Source organism: Ictalurus furcatus, unplaced genomic scaffold (assembly GCF_023375685.1).
Source record: "Ictalurus furcatus strain D&B unplaced genomic scaffold, Billie_1.0 scf2, whole genome shotgun sequence".
In the NCBI taxonomy this organism is placed as follows: Eukaryota; Metazoa; Chordata; class Actinopteri; order Siluriformes; family Ictaluridae; genus Ictalurus; species Ictalurus furcatus.
This window is the reverse complement of record NW_026521051.1, coordinates 1295732-1318422: the sequence shown is the minus strand read 5'-3', so window position 1 is coordinate 1318422 and position 22691 is coordinate 1295732. Positions and strand designations below refer to the sequence as shown.

The window sequence follows — 22691 nt, the reverse complement described above, 5'->3', positions numbered from 1 at the left end:
CTTCTGCTACAAACATTAAAAAATGTTTTTAAATGATCCCACCCACTGAAAATCAAACTGTGATGATCTGTTTTCACTGGCTGGTAGTTAATTCTTTGTTTTAGTGTTTTGAGATGCCATGTAATCAACCATGTAATGAGATGATTACTGCAGTACCTGCAAAGAGCAAACAGCAAACACATCCGGTTGAGAATTCACTGTAAATGGCTGTTAAGCCCACCCGCGGGCCAGAATGGTGAACGTAAACTTGTGGAGCGTAAACAAAAACTTTTAAAGCGTAAATGAAAACTCTGGCAGCGCATTCATGAACCGTGATTAGCCAAAAGGAAGCTTAGAAAACCATGAATTACTTGAAGACCATGTTATGTTTTGGCCTTTTTCTCTCTCATTGTATATTTTTGTTTATTTCTTGAGAAGTTATGTTCAATAATTTTGGCACAAATTTAATTCTATACTGACAGGGCCATTTGAAGATATTGATCTGAAGCCATTCCTTTGTTGACTTGGATGTGCACTTTGGGTCGTTATTGTACATGAACGCAAACATTCTTCTTCTCATCTTCAGTTGCCCAACAGTGTCCCAAAGTAGACTGGTGTTAGGATCTACCCATGATTCCCTCTATCTAGACTAGAGTCCTAGTTCCTGCTGAAGAGAAACAGCCCCATAGTACGATGCTGCCACCACCATGCATTTTCATTTTCTTTTTCCATAAAATGATGAGATTTGTGTTTCCACTTAAGGCTAGAAAAAGATCTGACACGTTCAATTCAATTCAATTTTATTTGTATAGCGCTTTTTACAATAGACATTGTCTCAAAGCAGCTTTACAGAAATATCAACATGGTATACAGATATTAAAGGTGCGAATTTATCCCAACTGAGCAAGTCACTGAGTGGCGACGGTGGCAAGGAAAAACTCCCTAAGATGTTTTAAGAGGAAGAAACCTTGAGAGGAACCCGACTCAGAAGGGAACCCATCCTCATCTGGGTAACAACAGATAGTGTGAAAAAGTTCATTATGGATTTATATGAAGTCTGTATGGCCTTAGGAGCAGCCGTAGTCCCAGCAGTCTGGAATTAGACACGTTATCTTGACACTATTTTAACAGGAGTGTGTAGACTTTTTATAGCCACGGTAGGTTGGTATAGGTGTGTGGCACGCACCACACATGCTGTTCCTGGCTTGAAATGCTACGGATTATAATATTCATAATCGAAACAGTACATGATCTATACTTCAGCCTGTACTGTGCTGAAGCAAAAAAAAAAACGTTCTTAAGTTTAAAAAAATAATAATAAAATTAAATGTTCTAACTGCCACTGAGCACAAGCGAACATATCAATGGAACTTAAGAACCTTATTTGATCATGTGCAAAGTCCTGTCATTCCTGAGGTAAAACAGGAATAACGCTTTGAAGTGCTTTCTTGCTTGTCCGTTATTAAAATCATCCAGTCATTTTCAGGTTTCAGGTCTGTGCTTCATGCTGGCACTTTCAAGTAACTTTGTAGGCCGAAAGCGATCGCCACTGGAAGCAGGTATGTCGAGTATCACTTCAGATATGGAACTGTTCTGCCGCTGACACTAATTAAGTGTCCGCGGATTTCTATGAAACCGGACTTTTCTTCATGAAGCTAAAAAATAAATAGAAAATTGTGCTTGTGCAGAGTTTCGGCAAAAAGAAATTATTCATGCTGTTTGGAAATACAGCGTTATACAGTAAATATATTAGTGTTTAATATAAACAGAATATATAATATATAAAGTCGATACCATGGTGTGGTATAAAAATAAAATAAAAAAATTAAATTAAAAACTCTCCTGGAGGACATCCTCCTCTGGCTGATACTGGCAAAAAGAGAGAGAGAGAGAGAGAGAGAGAGAGAGAGAGAGAGAGAGAGAGAGATTTTAGTTATTCTAAACATGCGCACACACACCCCTTATACTCTGAATGCAAGCATTAGTTTAAATTCACTGATATGGTGGCAGGATAAAAAGATTTATTAAAAGCATGAACATGTGAATAATTATTAGTGACATTAGGCTACATTTAGCTGACAGGACACGGGCTGAATGGCGATGCATGGTGGACCATTAGGAGGTAGTTTATAACATTGCAATGCATGAGCATCATTAACAAATAGAGAGAGATAGAGGGGGGAGAGAGAGAGAGAAAGTGAGAGTGGGGAGAGGGGGAAGAGAGAGAGAGAAAGACAGAGAGAGTGGGGAGAGGGGGAAGAGAGAGGGAGAGAGAAGGAGAGAGTGGGGAGAGAGAGAAAGAGAGAGAGTGGGGGAGAGGGGGAAAGAGGGAGAGAGAGAGAGAGAGAGAGAGAGAAAGAGAGAGTGGGGAGAGGGGGGAGAGAGAAAGAGAGAGTGGGGGAGAGGGGGAAGAGAGAGTGGGGGGAGAGAGAGAGAAGGAGAGAGTGGGGAGAGAGAGAGAGAGAAAGAGAGAGAGTGGGGAGAGGGGGAAGAGAGACTTTTGACTTTTAAACTCACTTTATTTACCAATTGTTTAGGGAAAACAGAAAGTATCACTCATTCAAAAGGAAAAAAGGAAAGAGGATCTACGCATTTAAACATGGAGGTGAAGAATGGTTAAATTAATAAAGACAATCACCAGTGAAAAACAATTTCCCCATCATCCGTTATAGAAAACAAACCCATGTTTGCGCACCATGTCTTTTCGAACATTTCCACATTGTCATTCATTATATGGAATTCGTGTTCAAGTTTAATCCGTGACTCTATTAGAGCTTTGAATAAGTTCACGGTGTTGATTTCTCTTCCTTCCGCTTTTAGTCTATAGGATTTCCAGATGGCTACTTTTGCCTGTCCAACTAGAAAGTTGATCAATGTACATCGTTCTCTGCGTGAACGGGAATATTTACAACCTAAAATAAACATTGCTTTAGAAAAGGGTGACCCGAGATTGTTAATTATTCTGTCCAGTGTATTCAAAAGAGGGTCCAGTCTGTGGCAGTCGCAGAAGCAGTGGAACACAGTGTCTGGTAGTCCACAGAACCTGCAGAGGGGAGAGTCCGTGAGGTTACACTTAAACAGGAAGGTATTGGTCGGCATCGCGGAGTGAAGAACTCGCCACTGTAGGTCTCCAGATCGCTTTGGTAGGGGACTCTTATAGAGCAGCCTCCACGTAGGGGACTGAGACGGAGGAGTGGATAGGTGTATTCTCCACTTTGTGTCTGTCCGTCCTTTGGGCTCTCTTGAAAGTTCGTTTTTTATGCAGAAGTTGTACAATTGGTCTTTTGTTATCATTGAAAAGGGGACGTTTCTAAGTCTTGCGTACGAGAGAAGTTGGCCTGTGCCATCGTCGTCTGGAGCTTCGCTGGGAGTTATGTACAACTCTGGAAAGGACGTTTGATCAGGATCTCCAGCCATGTAGTTATGGACGTCAGTAGGGGTGTGGGGAACAAAGCCTTCAAAGTCCTTACCACATTCCCCACAATCCTCTCTGACCTGCCTCCAATCTCTTTGGAAAGTTGGTGTACTTGTATCCACTCTCGCTTTTCCTGGTCAATAAGATCTCCCACCTTGGCTACTCCTGCTGAGATGAAAGCAGTAATCTCGCTTCTAGACTCAGTTTGTTCAGGGAACCAGGTGTTGTAAAAGAGTGGTTCGTTCAGACCGTAATGATCTTTCCGTTGCGTTCTAAGCTGAGACCAGATTTTAAAAACTGTTCCATAATAGTGACTGACAGGCACGGCCTTTGTGACACTATTAGACATTAAGAACATCTGTCTGTCGAGTCCCATTCTTCCCGCAAACCTCAGTACTGCAAGCCCAAAACTAACCCATGGCACAGTACTTGGACAGTACAACAGTTTCTGAGCAGTTTGTAGTCTCAGGGCCTTCACCTTGGACTGAAGATGGATCAGACTTTGCCCCCCCCTCACACACCGGTAAACTCAGTGCGCCGGATGGTATCCAATGGTGACCGCTCCAGACGAAGTCCACAAAGCACTTCTGAAGTTGGTGTAAGAGTTCTTGAGGTGGATCTAATACTGTCAGACGGTGCCATAGCATCGAGGCAGCCAAGTTGTTTATCACTAGGACTCTGCCCCTGTAGGACAGCCGTGATTGAATCCATCTCCATCTATTTAGCTTTTCAGTAACCTTACTGGTCAATCCATCCCAGTTCTTCTGCATATATCGATCTGTGCCAAAGAAGATCCCAAGTATTCTCACTCCCTCTTTGCTCCATGAACAGTCCTGTGGGAGGTGAGGTATATTCTCCTCCTGCCATTGGCCTACGTTCCGTGCCAATGTTGGGAGCGTAAACGTTAATCAAGGAAAGCGAGAGTTTGCGTAGATCAATATCTACTCTCTGCATCCTTCCAGGTACAATTTCTACTGTGTTTACTGCTTGTTCTCGAATATCTGCAGAGAACAATATGGCGACCCCGGCGCTCATGTTTGAGCCATGACTGTGAAACGCCTGACCTTTCCACTCACTTAACCACTGAATTTGATTGTCTGTATGTGTTTCTTGTAGAAATACTATGTTAGTCTTCTTTAGGAACAGAAAATTAAAAAGACTGAAACGCTTCTCAGCACTACGGCACCCATTAATGTTGAGTGAGCCAATGTTTAGAGAGGCCATGTTTTTTTATTTATTTAAGTTAACATTGCCCCTTCTTTTTGAACTTGTGTTGTATCGTCTTTTTCACTTTTAGCATCATTTTTTTCAGACGGTAGCGTTTCTGTTGGTCAAGTTCTTCAAGGGTGGCATTTTGCATTACTACGTGACATGACAAATAAAAACGTGAGAGATCGGGAAAGAAGGTTTCAATTTTGAGTTTCTTAACCCCTTTTGTCAGATCTAAAAAAGCATTTATCTGTAATGTGGTAAGCAGCTGAGAACTACTGAAAGTTTTGTGTAGTCTAGCTATCATCCCTGAGGAATCAACGTGCTCATCAGAGCTACTCCCTGGATCTTCAAGTTCGTTTTCTGAGCCATCGCGCTGTGAGCTTTCTAAAGCCGTCTCAGAACAAGTTTCCTGCATTTCCTCCTCTAGCTCTAGTGAAACGTTAGGATCAGCCTCTGGATGAACAGGCTGTGAGAGCTCCTCACTCCCCGTGAGGTCGGTCTGAGACAGGGACCGAGGCTGTAAGTGCACTTCACTCCCGCTGGGATTTGTCTGAGATAGGGACCGAGGTTGTGGGGGAGGAGGTTCTTGCTTTTTTACAGTTTTCTTCCTTTTAACGCTAGGGTTACGTTGTGGAGCCGGATCCGCGCTGTGGCCCGTTGGGGTTTCAGCAGCGTTGTCAGTGTTAGGTGTGACACCTGTCTCGGGTTGGTTAGTGGGAGATTCTGCCTCGAGTTGTTCGGTAGGACTCGTCACCGGCAGTGCGCGAGCTGTAGACACGCTCGGCTGCCCGGCGCGCGCTGGGTCTGCCGGTGTCTCTACCTGTGTGCTCTCCTGTCTGCTCGGACATGTCTGTCTGACATGGCCGTGTTCGCCACACACGAAACATCTCATCTGCTCGGGGCTGATGAAGATGGTGTAGTCTTTATTCTCCAGCGTTAGTTTGACAGAGAGAGAGAGCGGCTCGTGCTGCGTGTTTAGGATCATGTAGGTGAAACGGCGGAAAGACATGACGTGTTTAATGTCCGGGTTTTTTAAACCCAACGGAATCATTTTAATCGGTGCTGTTAACTTTCCGTAGCGCTCGAGCACACTTTTTAAAGTTTCATTTTTAATAAAAGGAGGCACGTTAGACAGCACGATTTTCTTAGAGACACCGGAGAGTGGAAACACATGAACATACTCATTGTTTACCATTAGCCCCTGTTCAATTAGCGCATCAACCATTTCAACTTCGGCAAGAAAAAACACCACTGCTTTGTTCATCCGAGAAGCTGATCTGATGTTTACACCACCAACCTGATTGCTGAAAGCGGTGAGAACTTCTTCCATTGGTATAGAATCATCCGGCGTACGTTTACACCCATGTCTCAGGGTCAGACGAGAGAAATCTCCATTTAACTCCATTTTGGAGCGAGTTCTGCCGACAATAGTCGGCTCACACGCTGTTAACTTCACTAAAGCTCTTACTTTAGAAGAAAAAAAGCTAAATAAGAAACCAGAAAAGAAAGTATTTGAAAAAGCACTACAAACACTCAGACATGCTCTAGCCACCTGTACTCTCGCCCGCTACCCACAATCCTCAGAGAGAGAGAGAGAGAGAGAGAGTGTCAGAGAGAGAGAGAGTGTGTCTGAGAGAGAGTGTCAGAGAGAGAGAGTCTGTGTGTGAGAGAGAGAGAGAGAGAATTGAATTTCAAAAGCCTTTTATTTACAAGCTTGTAAAAGCTACATCGACCTATTTCGGTCCCTCAGAGTCATTGCAAATGACCCTAAAAGAAAAAAAGTAAAATAAATTTATTTATATCTATCTATCTATCTATCTATATATAATATAGATAGATAGATAGATAGATAGATAATTAAAATAATTCTCCTTCCAGTTGCCTTTAAAACCCACAGGGAGGAAACAATATAAAAATAAGCAAACAAGTTTGAACCAGTATGTACACAGTCTTCTAAAAGTTGATGAAATCTCACTTTTTCTTCTGCAACCACACATAATGCCCCTTCCAGACACCATATATTCTCAAATGGTACAAGGTCTTTCATCTCTTGGTAAAACTTAAAATCGATTAATATCCTAGATTTTAACAGAATCACAAAAACCACTAAAATGCTGTCCCCTGAATTTGACTCAATTTTGTTTCTCCTGCTGACATATATGGCCATCTTTGCCTGCCCTATGATAAAATTTATCAACTGACACTTAAACCTTTTTTTTTGAGAGTATTTAAAACCAAAAATAAAAGTTTCGATTGTAAAATTCTCGTTAAAATGGCCGAACAGTCTCTGTAAAACAGTAAAAAGAGGCTTCAATCTTACACGGTGCATAAACATGTGAAAAACAGATTCTCTCACGGCACAGAAAGGACATTCGTAACTCACATCAGGGTTTAAAACACAGATAAAAGAATTAACAGCCACTGCACCGTGCAAAATCCTCCACTGTAAATCCCCACACTTTTTTGTTAATGGTGACTTGTACAAGGCTCTCCATTGTGGCTTTACATGTTCCTTTATTTGTAGAACAGAACGCCAAGGTGTGTCGACTGTTCTGTCCAGAAAATTTTTATTTAGAGATAGTACACACATTTTGTACAGTTCTTTCCCAGATGGTAACTTGGGACCCACAAAACTTAGTTTTTCAGATTTAAAAAAACACACCTGAGCACTCACGTACATTCGCCGAGACTCTAAAATCCGGAAAGGATCTTGGACATTGGGACTACTTAGCCCTCCGGAATATTCCTCCAGCATTTTCAAGACCTCTTCAGTCAACAGGGACCTCCATTCCACAAGGAACTGCGTGACTACACGGACTGACCTCATCTTTGTGTCCAGCAATTGCCACCGCGTTCCCAAACTCTGGTCCTGCTAAGGTCAGTAGGTCACCCAGAGTGACGACTCCAGCCCTGCGGAACCCCTCCGTAAGCGCAGGAAACGGCTTCCTCTGAGATACATCTAAAATGGAACCATTTATGATTGGCTCCTGCAGCAGCCAGTAGAGAGAACTTGAGCATTGTACTCTCTGCACTGTTAAAAGTCCCCACACTTTAAAAACATTACGGTAAAAAACAGGAAGTTTCCTGATGTCCATCTTTTTCGGGTCCATCCAGAAAAGAGGTTTATGTAAATCCAGCCCTTCAAGTGTCCGTAAAATGGCACATGCTACAGCCTTCCAGTTTGCATTTACAGGTCCATGTAGCAGCCTTTGCACAAACTGTAACCGAAAGGCTGCAGTCCTGCTCTGCAGGTGTACCAGTCCATGTCCCCCTTCATCCTTGGGGAGAAACAGAACACTCTGTGGAACCCAGTGTAGATTGTCCCAGAAAAAATTAACCAAAATTAACTGGATTTTAGATAAAACATGTATTGGGGGATCGATGCACGCAAGCCTATGCCAGAGGGATGATGCTACCAGGTTGTTAATTATAAGCACACGCCCCCTAAAGGACACTTTTTTTAACTAAAAAATTCCACTTCTCCAACCGACCCTTTACCTTCTCGACAGTCCCTTCGAAGTTTTTCCCCATAAACCCTTCGTCTCCTAAAAACACCCCCAAATACTTAAAACCATCTCTACACCATAATAAGCGGTCTGGGAGGCTTGGGACGCCGCCTAACCATCTCCCGATTAAAAACGCCACGCTTTTCTCCCAGTTTACCTTGACGGAAGAAACCATTCTAAAATCGTCAGTGATCTTCAACATCGTATCAACATCCCTCTGGCTGCCAACAAGTATCGCCACATCATCAGCATATGCTGATAGTTTAAAAACACCCTCACACTTTGGAATTCTTATACCTTGCAGTTCTGTTCTCAGTTTTGCTAAAAGAGGTTCAATCGCAAGGGAATACAACATGCCTGATAGCGGGCATCCTTGTCTTATTCCCCTATGAACTTTAAAAGGAGCACACCAGTCACCATTAATCTTCAGTATGCTTTCACTGTCACGGTACAGAACTCTTATTTTATCCATAAAATCCGAATTAAAACCAAAAGCAGTCAAAACGTTCCATAAGTAGGTATGCTCAACCCTGTCGAAAGCCTTTTCCTGGTCAATTAAAACCAAACCACATTCCAAATTAAAAATCCTTCCGACCTCTAAGACGTCCCTAATGAACGAAATGTTATCGTGAATAAATCTACCCGGCACACAGTAGGTCTGGTCCGGATGGATCACCTCTTCCATGACTATACTAAGTCGGTTTGCCAAAACCTTAGAGAGCAGTCGGTATTCCACACAGAGAACTGAAACAGGTCTCCATGATTTTATGTCGTGTAGATCTCCTTTCTTGGGCAACAGAGTCAATACTGCTCTGCGACAACTGAGTGGCAGCCGCCCCGTGACTAAACTGTCACCCAGTACCTCCAGTAGGTCAACACCCATGTCAGGCCAAAAAGATTTATAAAAGTCAGCCGGTAGACCATCGATCCCTGGTGCCTTGCCACTCTCCATACCCTGGAGGGCTCGTAGCAGTTCCTCTAGGGTCAACGCCCCTCCGAGGTCTGCATGTGTTTCCTTTGACACCTGAGGGAGATCCTTCAAGAAGACGTTATCATGGGCCTGTTCATCGGAGATTTCACACTTGTACAGTTCCTTGTAGAAACCGACTGCTCTCTTTCGAATTTCTCTATGGTCCCCTAAAAGTGTCCCCTCATCAGAAAACAGGCCATGTATCATCTTATTCTGACCATTCTTTTTTTCCAAATTAAAAAAGAATTTCGACGGTGCATCCATACACTCCACATTCTGAAACCGTGACCTGACCAGAGCTCCTTGTGCGGTAACGTCTAGCAATTTGGTCAATAAACTCTTTTTTATTCTTAAATTTTCTATGCATACCTGCCGTCCTGTGTTTTTCATTAACTCTTGAAGCGCCATTATTTCATCCTCCAAGGATTTCACACGGGGAGTTGTGTCTCTCGTGACATTGGAGGTATACTGTTGACACAGCTGTTTAATTTTCGTTTTGGCAAAATCCCACCACTGTTGCACCGATTTAAAAGAACCCTTTGTGGTTCTAAAATCACTCCAAAAATATTTAAACACATCCCTAAAATGAACGTCTGGCAATAAACTGGTGTTAAAAATGCCAATACGCACTCTTATGCTTGAGTTTACTTAAATATACAGTAGACAGAACCATACAATGGTCCGTAAATCCTACTGGTATAATTACACAACTTCTAAAAGCACTTAACTGCTGTTTAAAACCATAAAATTTGTTCAATCTGGCCATAGAGAGCATATTATTATAGGAGTGTACCCAGGTATACTGCTTTTGCATGTGGTGAAAATTTCTCCAAATGTCGACGAGGTCACAGGAATTCATTAACTCGACTAACCTTCTACGTGATGGCATATGGGGCTCTACATGATTCCTGTCCATATCCAGCTCTGTACAATTAAAATCCCCCTCTAGAATTAAAAAATCATCAGTCACAATTCTTCAGGACATCATCTAAGGTTCGTAAAAATAACATTCTTTCAATGGCCGTGGTCGGGGCATAAACACAAACAAAAACAACCCACCTATTCTCATATTGAGCTCTAACCTTTAACAGTCGACCCTTTATGATTTCATCAACTTGATAAGAACAGGGAATAAAATTATGGGAAAATAAAATAGCTACTCCCCCACTGGTAGATGTCTTATGACTTAAAACGGATTTATGGTTTGTGTTTTTCCTGACCGACAGTTCTGTAGGTACACCTAATTTATGGCCGGGGAAAACACAAAAACTTTAGGAGGTAAAAATGGTTAAAAGAGCTGTTTAAAAAGAATCGCGCGTATTACATGACTTCTAAACAAAGATCCTTACGAGGTAAAAATGTTAGTGTCGGCTAAAAGAATCGCCGTAATGTTTAAACTAGAAGACAAAAAACCGAATCACCTCTCTCTCTCTCTCTCTCTCTCTCTCTCTCTCTCTCGCTCTCTCTAAACCCCGCCCATACATACATGTTTCAGACACCTCTCTCTCTCTCTCTAAACCCCGCCCATACATACATGTTTCAGACACACCTCTCTCTCTCTCTAAACCCCGCCCATACATATATGTTTCAGACACACCTCTCTCTCTCTCTAAACCCCGCCCATACATATATGTTTCAGACACACCTCTCTCTCTCTCTAAACCCCGCCCATACATACATGTTTCAGACACACCTCTCTCTCTCTCTAAACCCCGCCCATACATACATGTTTCAGACACACCTCTCTCTCTCTCTAAACCCCGCCCATACATACATGTTTCAGACACACCTCTCTCTCTCTAAACCCCGCCCATACATACATGTTTCAGACACACCTCTCTCTCTCTCTCTAAACCCCGCCCATACATACATGTTTCAGACACACCTCTCTCTCTCTCTAAACCCCGCCCATACATACATGTTTCAGACACACCTCTCTCTCTCTAAACCCCGCCCATACATACATGTTTCAGACACCTCTCTCTCTCTCTCTAAACCCCGCCCATACATACATGTTTCAGACACACCTCTCTCTATCTCTCTCTCTCTCTCTCTCTCTCTCTAAACCCCGCCCATACATACATGTTTCAGACACACCTCTCTCTCTCTCTAAACCCCGCCCATACATACATGTTTCAGACACACCTCTCTCTCTCTCTCTAAACCCCGCCCATACATACATGTTTCAGACACACCTCTCTCTCTCTCTCTAAACCCCGCCCATACACGTGTTTCACCGGTAGACAGTACTTTCTGTCAAACTGTCAATCGAAGTAGTGTGCTAATTTATGATCTTTGTGTTTTCCTGACCAACAGTTTGTAGGTAGTCTAATTTATGATCTTTGTGTTTTCCTGACCAACAGTTTGTAGGTAGTCTAATTTATGATCTTTGTGTTTTCCTGAGCAACAGTTTGTAGGTAGTCTAATTTATGATCTTTGTGTTTTCCTGAGCAACAGTTTGTAGGTAGTCTAATTTATGATCTTTGTGTTTTCCTGACCAACAGTTTGTAGGTAGTCTAATTTATGATCTTTGTGTTTTCCTGAGCAAGAGTTTTGTGTGGAGACACTTATTTTATGACCGGGGGTCGTGGTGTAATCCTATCAGTATGTTTATGATAATGAGTTGGTGTCTGGGGGTGTTAATGGCTTTACGATACCCCCAGCAATAGGTGGACTCTATGTGTAAAAGTGGAGTCAGTTACACAGAAGTCTCTAAGATCTCGGCTGTGTACCAGTGTTTGCGCTGTGTGATTTAAACGAACCTGCGGCTTCTCATTTTAGCACCGCTAAAGTTTTATTTTTATTTTGAGGAATACTTCAAAGAGGAGATGGCTGTCTATCGTAACAGTAAGTGTTTTATTAGTGGTGCTTGAAAAGCACTACTATTGTTCTCTTGCATACTTCTTCTTCTTCTTCTTCTTCTTCTTATTATTATTCCACTTTTTTTTCGGCGCGTAACTAGTCCCGCACCGTTTGTCGGAGATCGACGGGTGAGGTGTCGAATCGATCGGCTTATTGAGCAGAGGTGTGCTATGACTTTTATAAGCGATCGGAATGCCGGAATTCCCGCTACGGAAGCTCAAAATCAGAAAATTTCCCATAGACTTGCATTGAGTTTCAAAAGTATTGGCCCTCTAAGGAGAAAGCTGTAAAAGTTTTGCCCCCGTACACGTTCGGCTCTAAAATGTATTGGCACGCGATCTGTTCGGCTCTCAAAAGTATTGGCACCCTTTCCGGCCGGCACTCAAAACTATTGGGACCCCGCACGGCCAGCTCTCAAAAGTACTGGCGCCCTTGACAGTCAGCTCTAAAAAGTATTGGCGCACTACACGGCCTGCTCTAACAATGCTGGCGCCCTATCTGTCCGGCTCTCGAAAGTATTGGCGCCCTACGCTGTCGGCTCTCAAAAATATTGGCACCCTATTTGTCCAGCTTTAAAAGTATTAGCACCCTAAATGGCCAGTATAGTGCTAAAGCATGCTAAAACATGCTAGCATGATGCTAAAACATGCAAGCATGATGCTAAAACATGCTAGCATGATGCTACAACAAGCTAGCATGATGTAAAACATGTTAGCATGATGCTAAGACAAGCTAGCATGATGCTAAAACATGCTAGCATGATGCAAAAATGTGTAGGCATGATGCTAAAACATGCTAGCATGATGTAAAACATGCTAGCATGATGCTAAAACATACTAAAACGTGCAAGCATGATGCTAAAACGTGCAAGCATGATGCTAAAACGTGCAAGCATGATGCTACAACGTGCAAGCATGATGCTACAACGTGCAAGCATGATGCTACAACGTGCAAGCATGATGCTACAACGTGCAAGCATGATGGTAAAACATGCTAGCATGATGCTAAAACATGCTAGCATGATGCTAAAACATGCTAGCATGATGCTAAAACATGCTAGCATGATGCTAAAACATGCTAGCAGGATGCTAAAACATGTTAAAACATGCTAGCATAATGCTAAAACCCTGTAGCAACCTATCCATCCGGCTCTCGAAAGTATTGGCGCCCGATCCAAATTTTGCCAGTGCAAGCACCACTCACATTTTCTTCAGGAAATGTACCGGTCTAGTTCTTATAATAATTATTCTTCTTCTTCCACTTTTTTTTGGCGCGTAACTTCTCTCGCGTATGTCGGAGATCGAAGGGTGAGGTGTCAAATTGATCGGCTTATTGAGCAGAGGTGTGCTATGACTTTTATAAACGATCGGAATGCCGGAATTCCCGCTACGGAAGCTCAAAATCAGAAAATTCCCCATAGATTGCATTGAGTTTCGAAAGTATTGGCCCTCTAAACAGAAAGCTCTAAAAAAAAATTGCCTCCGTACACATTTGGCTCTAAAATGTATTGGCACACGATCTGTTCAGTTCTCAGAAGTATTGGCACCCTATCTGGCCGCCTCTCAAAAGTATTGGCACCCCACACGGTCTACTCTCAAAAGTACTGGCACCCTTGATGGTCAGCTCTAAAAGGTATTGGCGCACTACACGGCCAGCTCCAATAGTGCTTGCGCCCTATCTGTCCGGCTCTCAAAAGTATTGGCGCCCTTCACCATCGGCTCTTGAAAGTATTGGCGCCCCATTCCTGTTTTGCCATGGCAAGCACCATCCACATTTTCTTCAAAAAATGTACCGGTCTAGTTATTATTATAATTAATGGTGCTTGAAAAGCACTACTATTGTTCTTCGGTCTACTTAGTATTAATAATAATAATAATAATAATAATAACAATAATAATAATAATAATAATATTATTATTATTATTATTATTATTATTATTATTATTAATGGTGCTTGAAAAGCACTATTATTGTTATTTGACAAACGTATTATAATTATAATTATTATTCTTCTTCTTCCACTTTTTTTTCCGGCGCGAAACTAGTCGAGCACCGTTTGTCGGAGATCGACGGTTGAGGTGTCAAATCGATCGGCTTATTGAGGAGAGGTGTGCTATGTATTACGGAAGTGATCGGAATGTCGGCATTCCCGGTATGGAAGCTCAAAGTCGGAAAATTTCCCATAGACTTGCATTGAGTTGCGAAAGAATTGGCGCTCTACACGGCCAGCTCTAAAAGAATTGCCTCCATACACGCCCGGCTCTAAAAAGTATTGGCAACCAATCTGTCCGGCTCTCAGAAGTATTGGCACCCTATCTGGAATGCTCTCAAAAGTATTGGCGCCCTATCTGGCCGACTCTCAAAAGTATTGGCACCCCGCATGGCTGGCTCTCCAAAGTATTTCCGCCCTACACGGCCAGCTCTAAAAAGTATAGCTGCACTACACGGCCGGCTCTCAGAAGTATTGGCGCCCTGTGCCTTCAGCTCTCAAAAGAATTGACGCCCATCACGTCCAGCTCTCAAAAGTATTGGCACCCTACGCCGTCAGCTGTCAAAAGTATTGGCACCCCACTCTTCTGGCTGTCAAAAGTATCGGCACTCTACGCTTCCGGCTATCGAAAGTATTGGCGCTTGATCCGAATTTTGCCATGGCAAGCAGCACACATTTTCTTCAGGAAATGTACTAGTCTAGTTTATTATTATTATTATTGTTATGGGTGTGTGTCTGTCTTATTATTTCTGTGTCTGTGTTATTATTTCAGACATCAGATATTTCTCATCTATATTAAATGTTTTCTACACATTTGATCATTTTAGAAAATTTTAAAGGATTTTTACACGCACCCCTGCTCTCATCGGACGGATCCCCAGTTGGGAAACACTGGGTTAGTTACTCGTCTGACCAATGTGTTTAACTTACTCTCCATCATCACTTTTATTCTGAGTAACATTCATTATTCACACAAAAACTACTTACACACCAATCCTCACTAATATCAGGATACTCGCTCTCATTAAGGGAAAACCAGAAAAAATACATTTCTGCAGATATTTAAGTAAACTTACTCAGCGTATGAGTTCTGCTTCTTTATCTAATGATCTGCTGAGTGTTTCTACTTCCTGTTATTTTATTTTAGTTTATATATTTGTATAGAGCTCTGACAGTTGTTCGTGCACAGCTGAATGAAGTCACGAGATAATAAATGAAGGTAATGAAATGATAATGTGTGTGATGTAGATTTTACCAGACTGTTAACTCTGTTCTCTATATTTGCAGCGTTTTCAGGCTTATACTTTCAGTATTTACAGGCCTGTGCTCGATGGATCAGAAAGCTGTATGATAACAAACCATATCTGTGTGTGTGTGTGTGTGTGTGTGTGTGTGTGTGTGTGTGTGTGTGTTTATTACCCTACCTCACTGTCCTTTTCCCTCTGCAAAATAAACAGGTAGACATGTCAGTGAAAGTCAGAGTATCCATTTTGTGTGGAGGGGAAAATACAGCATTTCAGGAGTAAAAACACAGTGAGTATCTACATCTAAAGCTATAATATATAAACACACTGAATGTACACTAGATGCAGAAGAGTTTTGTGGGTTTGTACTGAAGTTTGAATGTACACAGGTTGTTTTATGACTTGATACAGAGACTATTTCCTGTAAGTGAACTCTGTGCTGATACAGGGTTTGATTTAACACACCGATGTTGGAGTGAAGTAAACGTGTGTCCTGCTGTAATCTGGAGAAGGAGACATGACCTCCAACATGAGTGTGTCTGGAGAACAGGACTTAAAGAAAGACGAGAGGTGAGTTACTTTTCCATTCACCAGCAATAAATACACACCGTCTCATGGGAACAGATCTGTATCTCTAAACACTCACTAGTTAACAGAGGAACTAGACTTTGGTTTAAGGTGTTTAATAGCAGTGAATATATCACTGATCTGATCTAAGAACGGTTTAGAGAAATCATTCACTGAGAGAAGAGTAAAAAGGACTGTGTAATGTGAAGGAGAAGAGCAGCGTAGCTTTGAGTCAGTGAACTCTACAGGCTTTAAGACCCAGCTGAGTCAGTTATCTGTGATTGGGACTCCTGACATCAGTGTAATTCCTGAGGTATGGGGCGTGTCTCCTGTTTGAATAAGTGTGCAGACTGGAGCTGAATTAAAAAGATGGAATTATTGGTGTTTAATGATGAACACATTGTGTAACAGTGCTGAGACAGCAGAGTATTAATTACTGCTGATATTTCTGTTTAATTCTAGAATGATGGAGGGAAAGAGATCAGACTCACCAGAACCCAGCTGTGTGTCCATGAAGAGTGACCGGTCAATGGAGCGTCCACTTGACTTCAGAGACGGAGCCAGTTCTCCTGATGTGAGGTCAGTACAGTGAGGTGTTTTACAGCAGTGTTCCACCTGATCAAACTCACTGGTCTCATTCTGAAGCCCTTCATGATCTTTATCAGGTGTTGAAGCAGTAAAACACTAAACTGTGCAGTGCTGCAGCTCTCGGACTGGCGGTGAGGAAAACTGCTTTAAGAGTTCAGTTCAGCCTGCAGTCCCTGAGCTGGAGGGTCTGTGGTGCTACACAACAACATTTACACCTGGGACATTAATGACTAGATCACTATTTTATTCATGAACATGTTAGTGTCAGTGAGAAATCCTGAAATCAGTGTATTGTGTTAAGAGGATAGTGTTAAATATCTGTCTCTGTATGTATTAGTGTGTGTTGTGCAGCTATGAATACATATAGTCTATATCACATCATGTGTTTTATTTCTTCACAGACCACAACAGAAGAAATCAAACCTCAGCAGAAATCAGCTGGACTCCATATTCAAGGTGTGTGTCTTTTTAATGTGTGTAACTTGTGTGTGAGCAGGTTGCAGGTTTTTTATTTAAGATTATGACAATTTACAGATTTATTGATGTGCAGCAGCATTATGGGTAATCAGACAGAATTTCAGCTGTAACTGTGGGAATAGAAAGAGACTTTTATTCTTTTCATAAAATAAAAGCATCTCTCAGTGTGTAACATTATAATATTTAGATGTGTTCCTGTGTGTTTCTAACCAGGAGCTGGAACACAAAGTCATCTCTCTGATAAAGAATGAGCTGAAGAGGTTTAGGAAGCTCCTGAGTCCAGATTACCCAGCATGCACTGAGAGGGAGGTGCAGGATGAGGAGGATCTGCACAGTGTCAGAGAGGGAGCGCTGAAGATCACACTGCACGTCCTGAAGAACATGAACCACACAGATCTCACTAACACACTGCACAACAGTAAGAGCTCTGAGTCATGGCTTTATTCCATCAGGTTCACTTTAGAGAGAGGAAATAGTTTTAGATAGGAACACTTTTAGTTTGAAGTTTGAGTTTAGTATCATGTACATCTGCTGCTTTTCTGTTCTGTTCGTGGTCCAGCTTGTGGTGACTCTGTACAATGGTCCTGTTCCTTCAGGAATATTTACTACATGAATCAGGAATGAACAGCAGCATTTGAATTTTACATTTATTCCTGTGTTCAGTGATTTTACATTAAAACATGTTATTACTTTGTTTATTAGAGTCTGTGGCCTCTGTGTATCAGACAAAGCTGAAATCCAGCCTGAGAGAGAAGTTTAAAAGAATTAATGAAGGAATCTCACAGCATGGAAGCTCAGCACTTCTGAATGAGATCTACACAGAGCTCTACATCACAGAGGGTTGGAGTGGAGACGTCAATAATGAACATGAGGTGAGACAGATTGAGACAGCGTCCAGGAGACCAGCAACACAGGAGACACCCATCAAATGTAATGATCTCTTTAAAGACGAGTCCATCAGAAGAGTGCTGACTAAAGGAGTTGCTGGAATTGGAAAAACAGTCTCTGTGCAGAAGTTCATTCTGGACTGGGCTGAAGGAAAAGCAAATCAGGACGTCACCTTCATGTTTCCACTTCCCTTTAGAGAGCTGAATCTGATGAAGCAGAAACATCTCAGTCTGATGGATCTTCTTCATCACTTTTTCCCTGAAATGAGAAAACTACAATTAATAGACTCCTACAAAGTGGTGTTGATCTTTGATGGTCTGGATGAGTGTCCACTTCCTCTAAATTTCCAGAAGAATGAGAGATTGTGTGGTGTGACAGAGTCAGCCTCAGTGGATGTGCTGCTGACGAACCTCATCAAGGGGAATCTGTTTCCCTCTGCTCTCCTCTGGATAACCTCTCGACCAGGAGCAGCCAATCAGATCCCTCCTGAGTGTGTAGACCAGGTAACAGAGGTACGAGGGTTCAGTGATCCTCAGAAAGAGGAGTACTTCAGGAAGAGGATCAGTGATCAGAGCCTGGCCAATAAAATCATCTCACACATGAAGTCTTCAAGAAGCCTCTACATCATGTGCCACATCCCAGTCTTCTGCTGGATCTCAGCCACTGTTCTAGAGAGAATGTTGGGTGAAGCAGAGAGTGGACAGATCCCCAAGACTCTGACCCAAATGTTCACACACTTCCTGATCTTTCAGATCAAACACAAGGACCAAAAGTACCATCAGAAATGTGACCCTGATCCTCAGCAGACCAGAGAGAGTATCCTGGCACTGGGAAAACTGGCTTTCCAACAGCTGGAGAAAGGAAACCTGATCTTCTATGAGGAAGACCTGAGAGAGTGTGGCATTGATGTGAGAGAAGCGTCATTGTACTCAGGAGTGTGTACCCAAATCTTCAGAGAGGAGTTTGGGCTTCACCTGGGGAAGGTGTTCAGCTTTGTACATCTGAGTGTTCAGGAGTTTCTGGCTGCTTTATATGCATTTTTCTGCTTTATTTTTAGAAAGACAAATGTGTTAGTGGAACAAAGCACTGGACTTTTTAATTTCTTCAGAAAGTCAGACATGTCTGATCTCCTCAGGACTGCAGTGGACAAGGCCTTACAGAGTGAGAACGGACACCTGGACCTGTTCCTCCGCTTCCTTCTGGGTCTCTCACTGGAGTCCAATCAGACTCTCTTACGAGGCTTAATGCCCCAGACAGGAAGCAGCTCTCACAGCAAACAGGAAACAGTCGAGTACATCAAGGAGAAGATCAGGGAGAATCCATCTCCAGAGAAATCCATCAATCTGTTCCACTGTCTGAATGAACTGAATGATCATTCTCTAGTGCAGGAAGTACAGACTTACCTGAACAGAGGAGGAAAAAGTCGTCTCAGGGGAACCAGACTCTCTCCTGCTCAGTGGTCAGCTCTGGTGTTTGTGTTACTGAACTCAGATCAGGAGCTGGATGTGTTTAATTTGAGTAAATATGACCGATCAGAGGAATGTCTTCTGAAGCTGCTGCCAGTGGTCAAAGCCTCCAGAAGAGCTGAGTGAGTATTTTATTTACAAATGTATTACTGCATGGTTTATTATTTTAATGTAACACTGAACTGCACTGTTTGGATTAATGCTGATTAATAATTACTCTAATCATCTTTAAACAAATCTCTGGTACTGTTACAGAAGAGTTTCACTTTTTACACCAACACGTTACGTCTGCACTGAGGGCGGGGCCATGTGGACAAAACCTATTACCATTTATTACCTTTTCTCTAAAACTGATGAAGAAATGATCTCTACAGAATAACTGCATGTATTCATCACTGCTTTTTCATCATTTTGTGATCTAAACACCAGTGAAAGGCACTTTTTCTTTTCTCCTTTCATTTGAAAGTGACATTGAACAGAACTTCACAAACGAGAAGAAGAAAAACAGAACACTGTCACCATGGGAACAATATGAATACAGCATGTGACATTGGTGATATAGAGGATATAGGAAAATATCTATCAATAGACATGACTGATTATTCTATTTTCTGGTCCTATGATGTGTATCAGCGTATCACACCGCCCAATCTGCACTGAGGGACACGTGAGAGTGTCGTGGAAAACAATCTTTCCAACCTAAGTTAAAGACTTCAGAGACAGAGGGTTTGTAGATGCCAAAGGTCATCAAACTTTATTGAAACAACAAAGTGAGACAGTCTGCAGAAAGTCTGAATTATACACACACACACATGTCTTTATATACTTTTCTGAAGCAGTAAAATTATCCCTAGGCGGGGCATTAACCTCTTCTTTCTAAAAACAAACCAATCTCCATCGCCTTCATGAATTACTCATATCTATATGATACCTTACATTTGTGGTGCATGCGTTGTGAGTTGGATTTTCTTAAAGGTTTTATTGGGACGAGGTCATTTTTTGCAGCGCATGCGCCTTGCGTTGAATTTTCTGAAAGGTTTCATCAGGACAGGATTTTTACCCCATCCCAGATTTCCCCCTTATACCTTAATGACCTTCTGGCTTTAGTCCCAGCCTGGTACACTTCATCCTGGAAGTCTGATCTGTTATTGTGACACTGGTATTGAAGCTTAAAGGGCTTTGATTGGAAACACAGTTCTGGTGAATGTCTAATTGCTCATTTATTGCCAGAGTAAAGCTGCTTTAGACAAAACACACGGTTCTTCTAACTCCGTTTACACAGGACATACAGAGATGCAGAAAAACACCTGATGTTCAGTAACACATAGACGTCTTCTAGCTCACTACACACTTACAATAGAACTTGATTAAAACTCTTCTGTGCTTTTTCACTTTCACACCGACCTTGTTTGGTTTGGACCGATCAGACTTTCTCTTTAGATTGGATCTGGTGTGGGATTAGTTTACAGGATGAAAGAGGATTGTCCTCGAGGACGGATTTCCAGTTAGCAAAAACATCATAATAATCCCTCTGTGCAGATCAAGGGATACGTCCTGTTTATAACTTTAATCCCTAACAAAAAATGTGTGAATATTTACCATAAACAAACAAACAAATAAATAAATAATGCATGCACTGTGTGAGACGGATTTCCAGTTAGCAAACTAACTCGTCAACTTACTCCACACACACACATACACACTCTCACTCACACACACACACAGACTTTTTTACATGTACTTCCCTTAAAAATGGTTTCCATTATTCAAACAAAAACCCTTCTGTTTTCATTTCAATAATAATAATAATAATAATAATAATAATAATAATAATAATAATACTGCTGCTGCTGATGTGGTGTCCTGTCCTCTGATTTGTGTGTGTGAGAGAAACACACTCACATTTCTGTTACATGGTAAAGAGTAAGTCTATTATGGCTGTGTGTGTGTTTGAGGTCAGTGTTCTGATATTTCATCATTTCTCTTCCAGGCTGTGTGTGTGTGATCTGACAGAGGAAAGCTGTAGAGTTCTGTCCTCAGTTCTCAGATCAAACTCCTCCAGACTGAGAGAACTGAACCTGAGTTACAATAACCTGCAGGATTCAGGAGTGAAGCTGCTCTCTGCTGGACTGGAGAATCCACACTGTACACTGGAGATACTGAGGTACACACACACACACACACACACACACACTGTACACTGGAGATACTGAGGTACACACACACACACACACACACACACACTGTACACTGGAGATACTGAGGTACACACACACACACACACACACACACACACACACACACTGTACACTGGAGATACTGAGGTACACACACACACACACACACACACACACTGTACACTGGAGATACTGAGGTACACACACACACACACACACACACACACACACACACTGTACACTGGAGACACTGAGGTACACACACACACACACACACTGTACACTGGAGACACTGAGGTACACACACACACACACACTGTACACTGGAGAAACTGAGGTACACACACACACACACACACACACACACACACACACACACACACACACTGTACACTGGAGATACTGAGGTATACTCACACACACTGTACACTGGAGAAACTGAGGTATACACACACACTGTACACTGGAGAAACTGAGGTATACACACACACACACACACATACTCTCTCACACACAAACTCTCTCTCTCTCTTTCTCTCACACACAGACTTTTTTTTACATGTACGTCCCTTAAAAATGGTTTAAATTATTATAAAGTATTTATTCAAACAAAAACCCTTCTGTTTTCATTTCAATAATAATAATAATAATAATAATAATGATGATGATAATAATAATAATAATAATAATAATAATAATAATAATAATAATAATAATAATGTTGATGTGGTGTCCTGTCCTCTGATTTGTGTGTGTGAGAGAAACACACTCACATTTCTGTTACATGGTAAAGAGTAAGTGTATTATGGCTGTGTGTGTGTTTGAGGTCAGTGTTCTGATATTTCATCATTTCTCTTCCAGGCTGCGTGGGTGTAATCTGACAGAGGAAAGCTGTAGAGTTCTGTCCTCAGTTCTCAGATCAAACTCCTCCAGACTGAGAGAACTGGACCTGAGTTACAATAACCTGCAGGATTCAGGAGTGAAGCTGCTCTCTGCTGGACTGGAGAATCCACACTGTACACTGGAGATACTGAGGTACACACACACACACACACACACACACACACACACACACACACACACACACTGTACACTGGAGATACTGAGGTACACACACACACACACACACACACACTGTACACTGGAGAAACTGAGGTACACACACACACACACTGTACACTGGAGAAACTGAGGTACACACACACACACACTGTACACTGGAGATACTGAGGTACACACACACACACACACACACACACACACACACACATACACACACTGTACACTGGAGATACTGAGGTACACACACACACACACTCACACACACACACACATACACACACTGTACAC

The 22691-nt window shown here is 42.1% G+C and overlaps 1 protein-coding gene across 3 annotated transcripts in view; it reads left to right on the top strand.

The window, feature by feature from the left end:
- LOC128604701 (NACHT, LRR and PYD domains-containing protein 4-like) overlaps positions 1–22691 on the top strand; it is a 197509-nt gene that overhangs the window by 21359 nt on the left and 153459 nt on the right. Inside the window, exons 2-9 of one of the 3 annotated variants that reach the window (XM_053619804.1) lie at positions 15392–15467; positions 15627–15748; positions 16208–16324; positions 16735–16789; positions 17024–17228; positions 17513–19286; positions 21155–21328; positions 22203–22376. The exons of 1 other annotated variant lie outside the window; for it this stretch is intronic. In XM_053619804.1, coding sequence (XP_053475779.1) covers positions 15696–15748; positions 16208–16324; positions 16735–16789; positions 17024–17228; positions 17513–19286; positions 21155–21328; positions 22203–22376 — 2552 coding nt within the window. In that variant the 5' untranslated portion in view covers positions 15392–15467; positions 15627–15695. Of the gene's footprint in view, positions 1–15391; positions 15468–15626; positions 15749–16207; positions 16325–16734; positions 16790–17023; positions 17229–17512; positions 19287–19419; positions 20040–21154; positions 21329–22202; positions 22377–22691 lie in introns of those variants that run through there. One more of the 3 variants, XM_053619805.1, reaches the window with a different exon arrangement.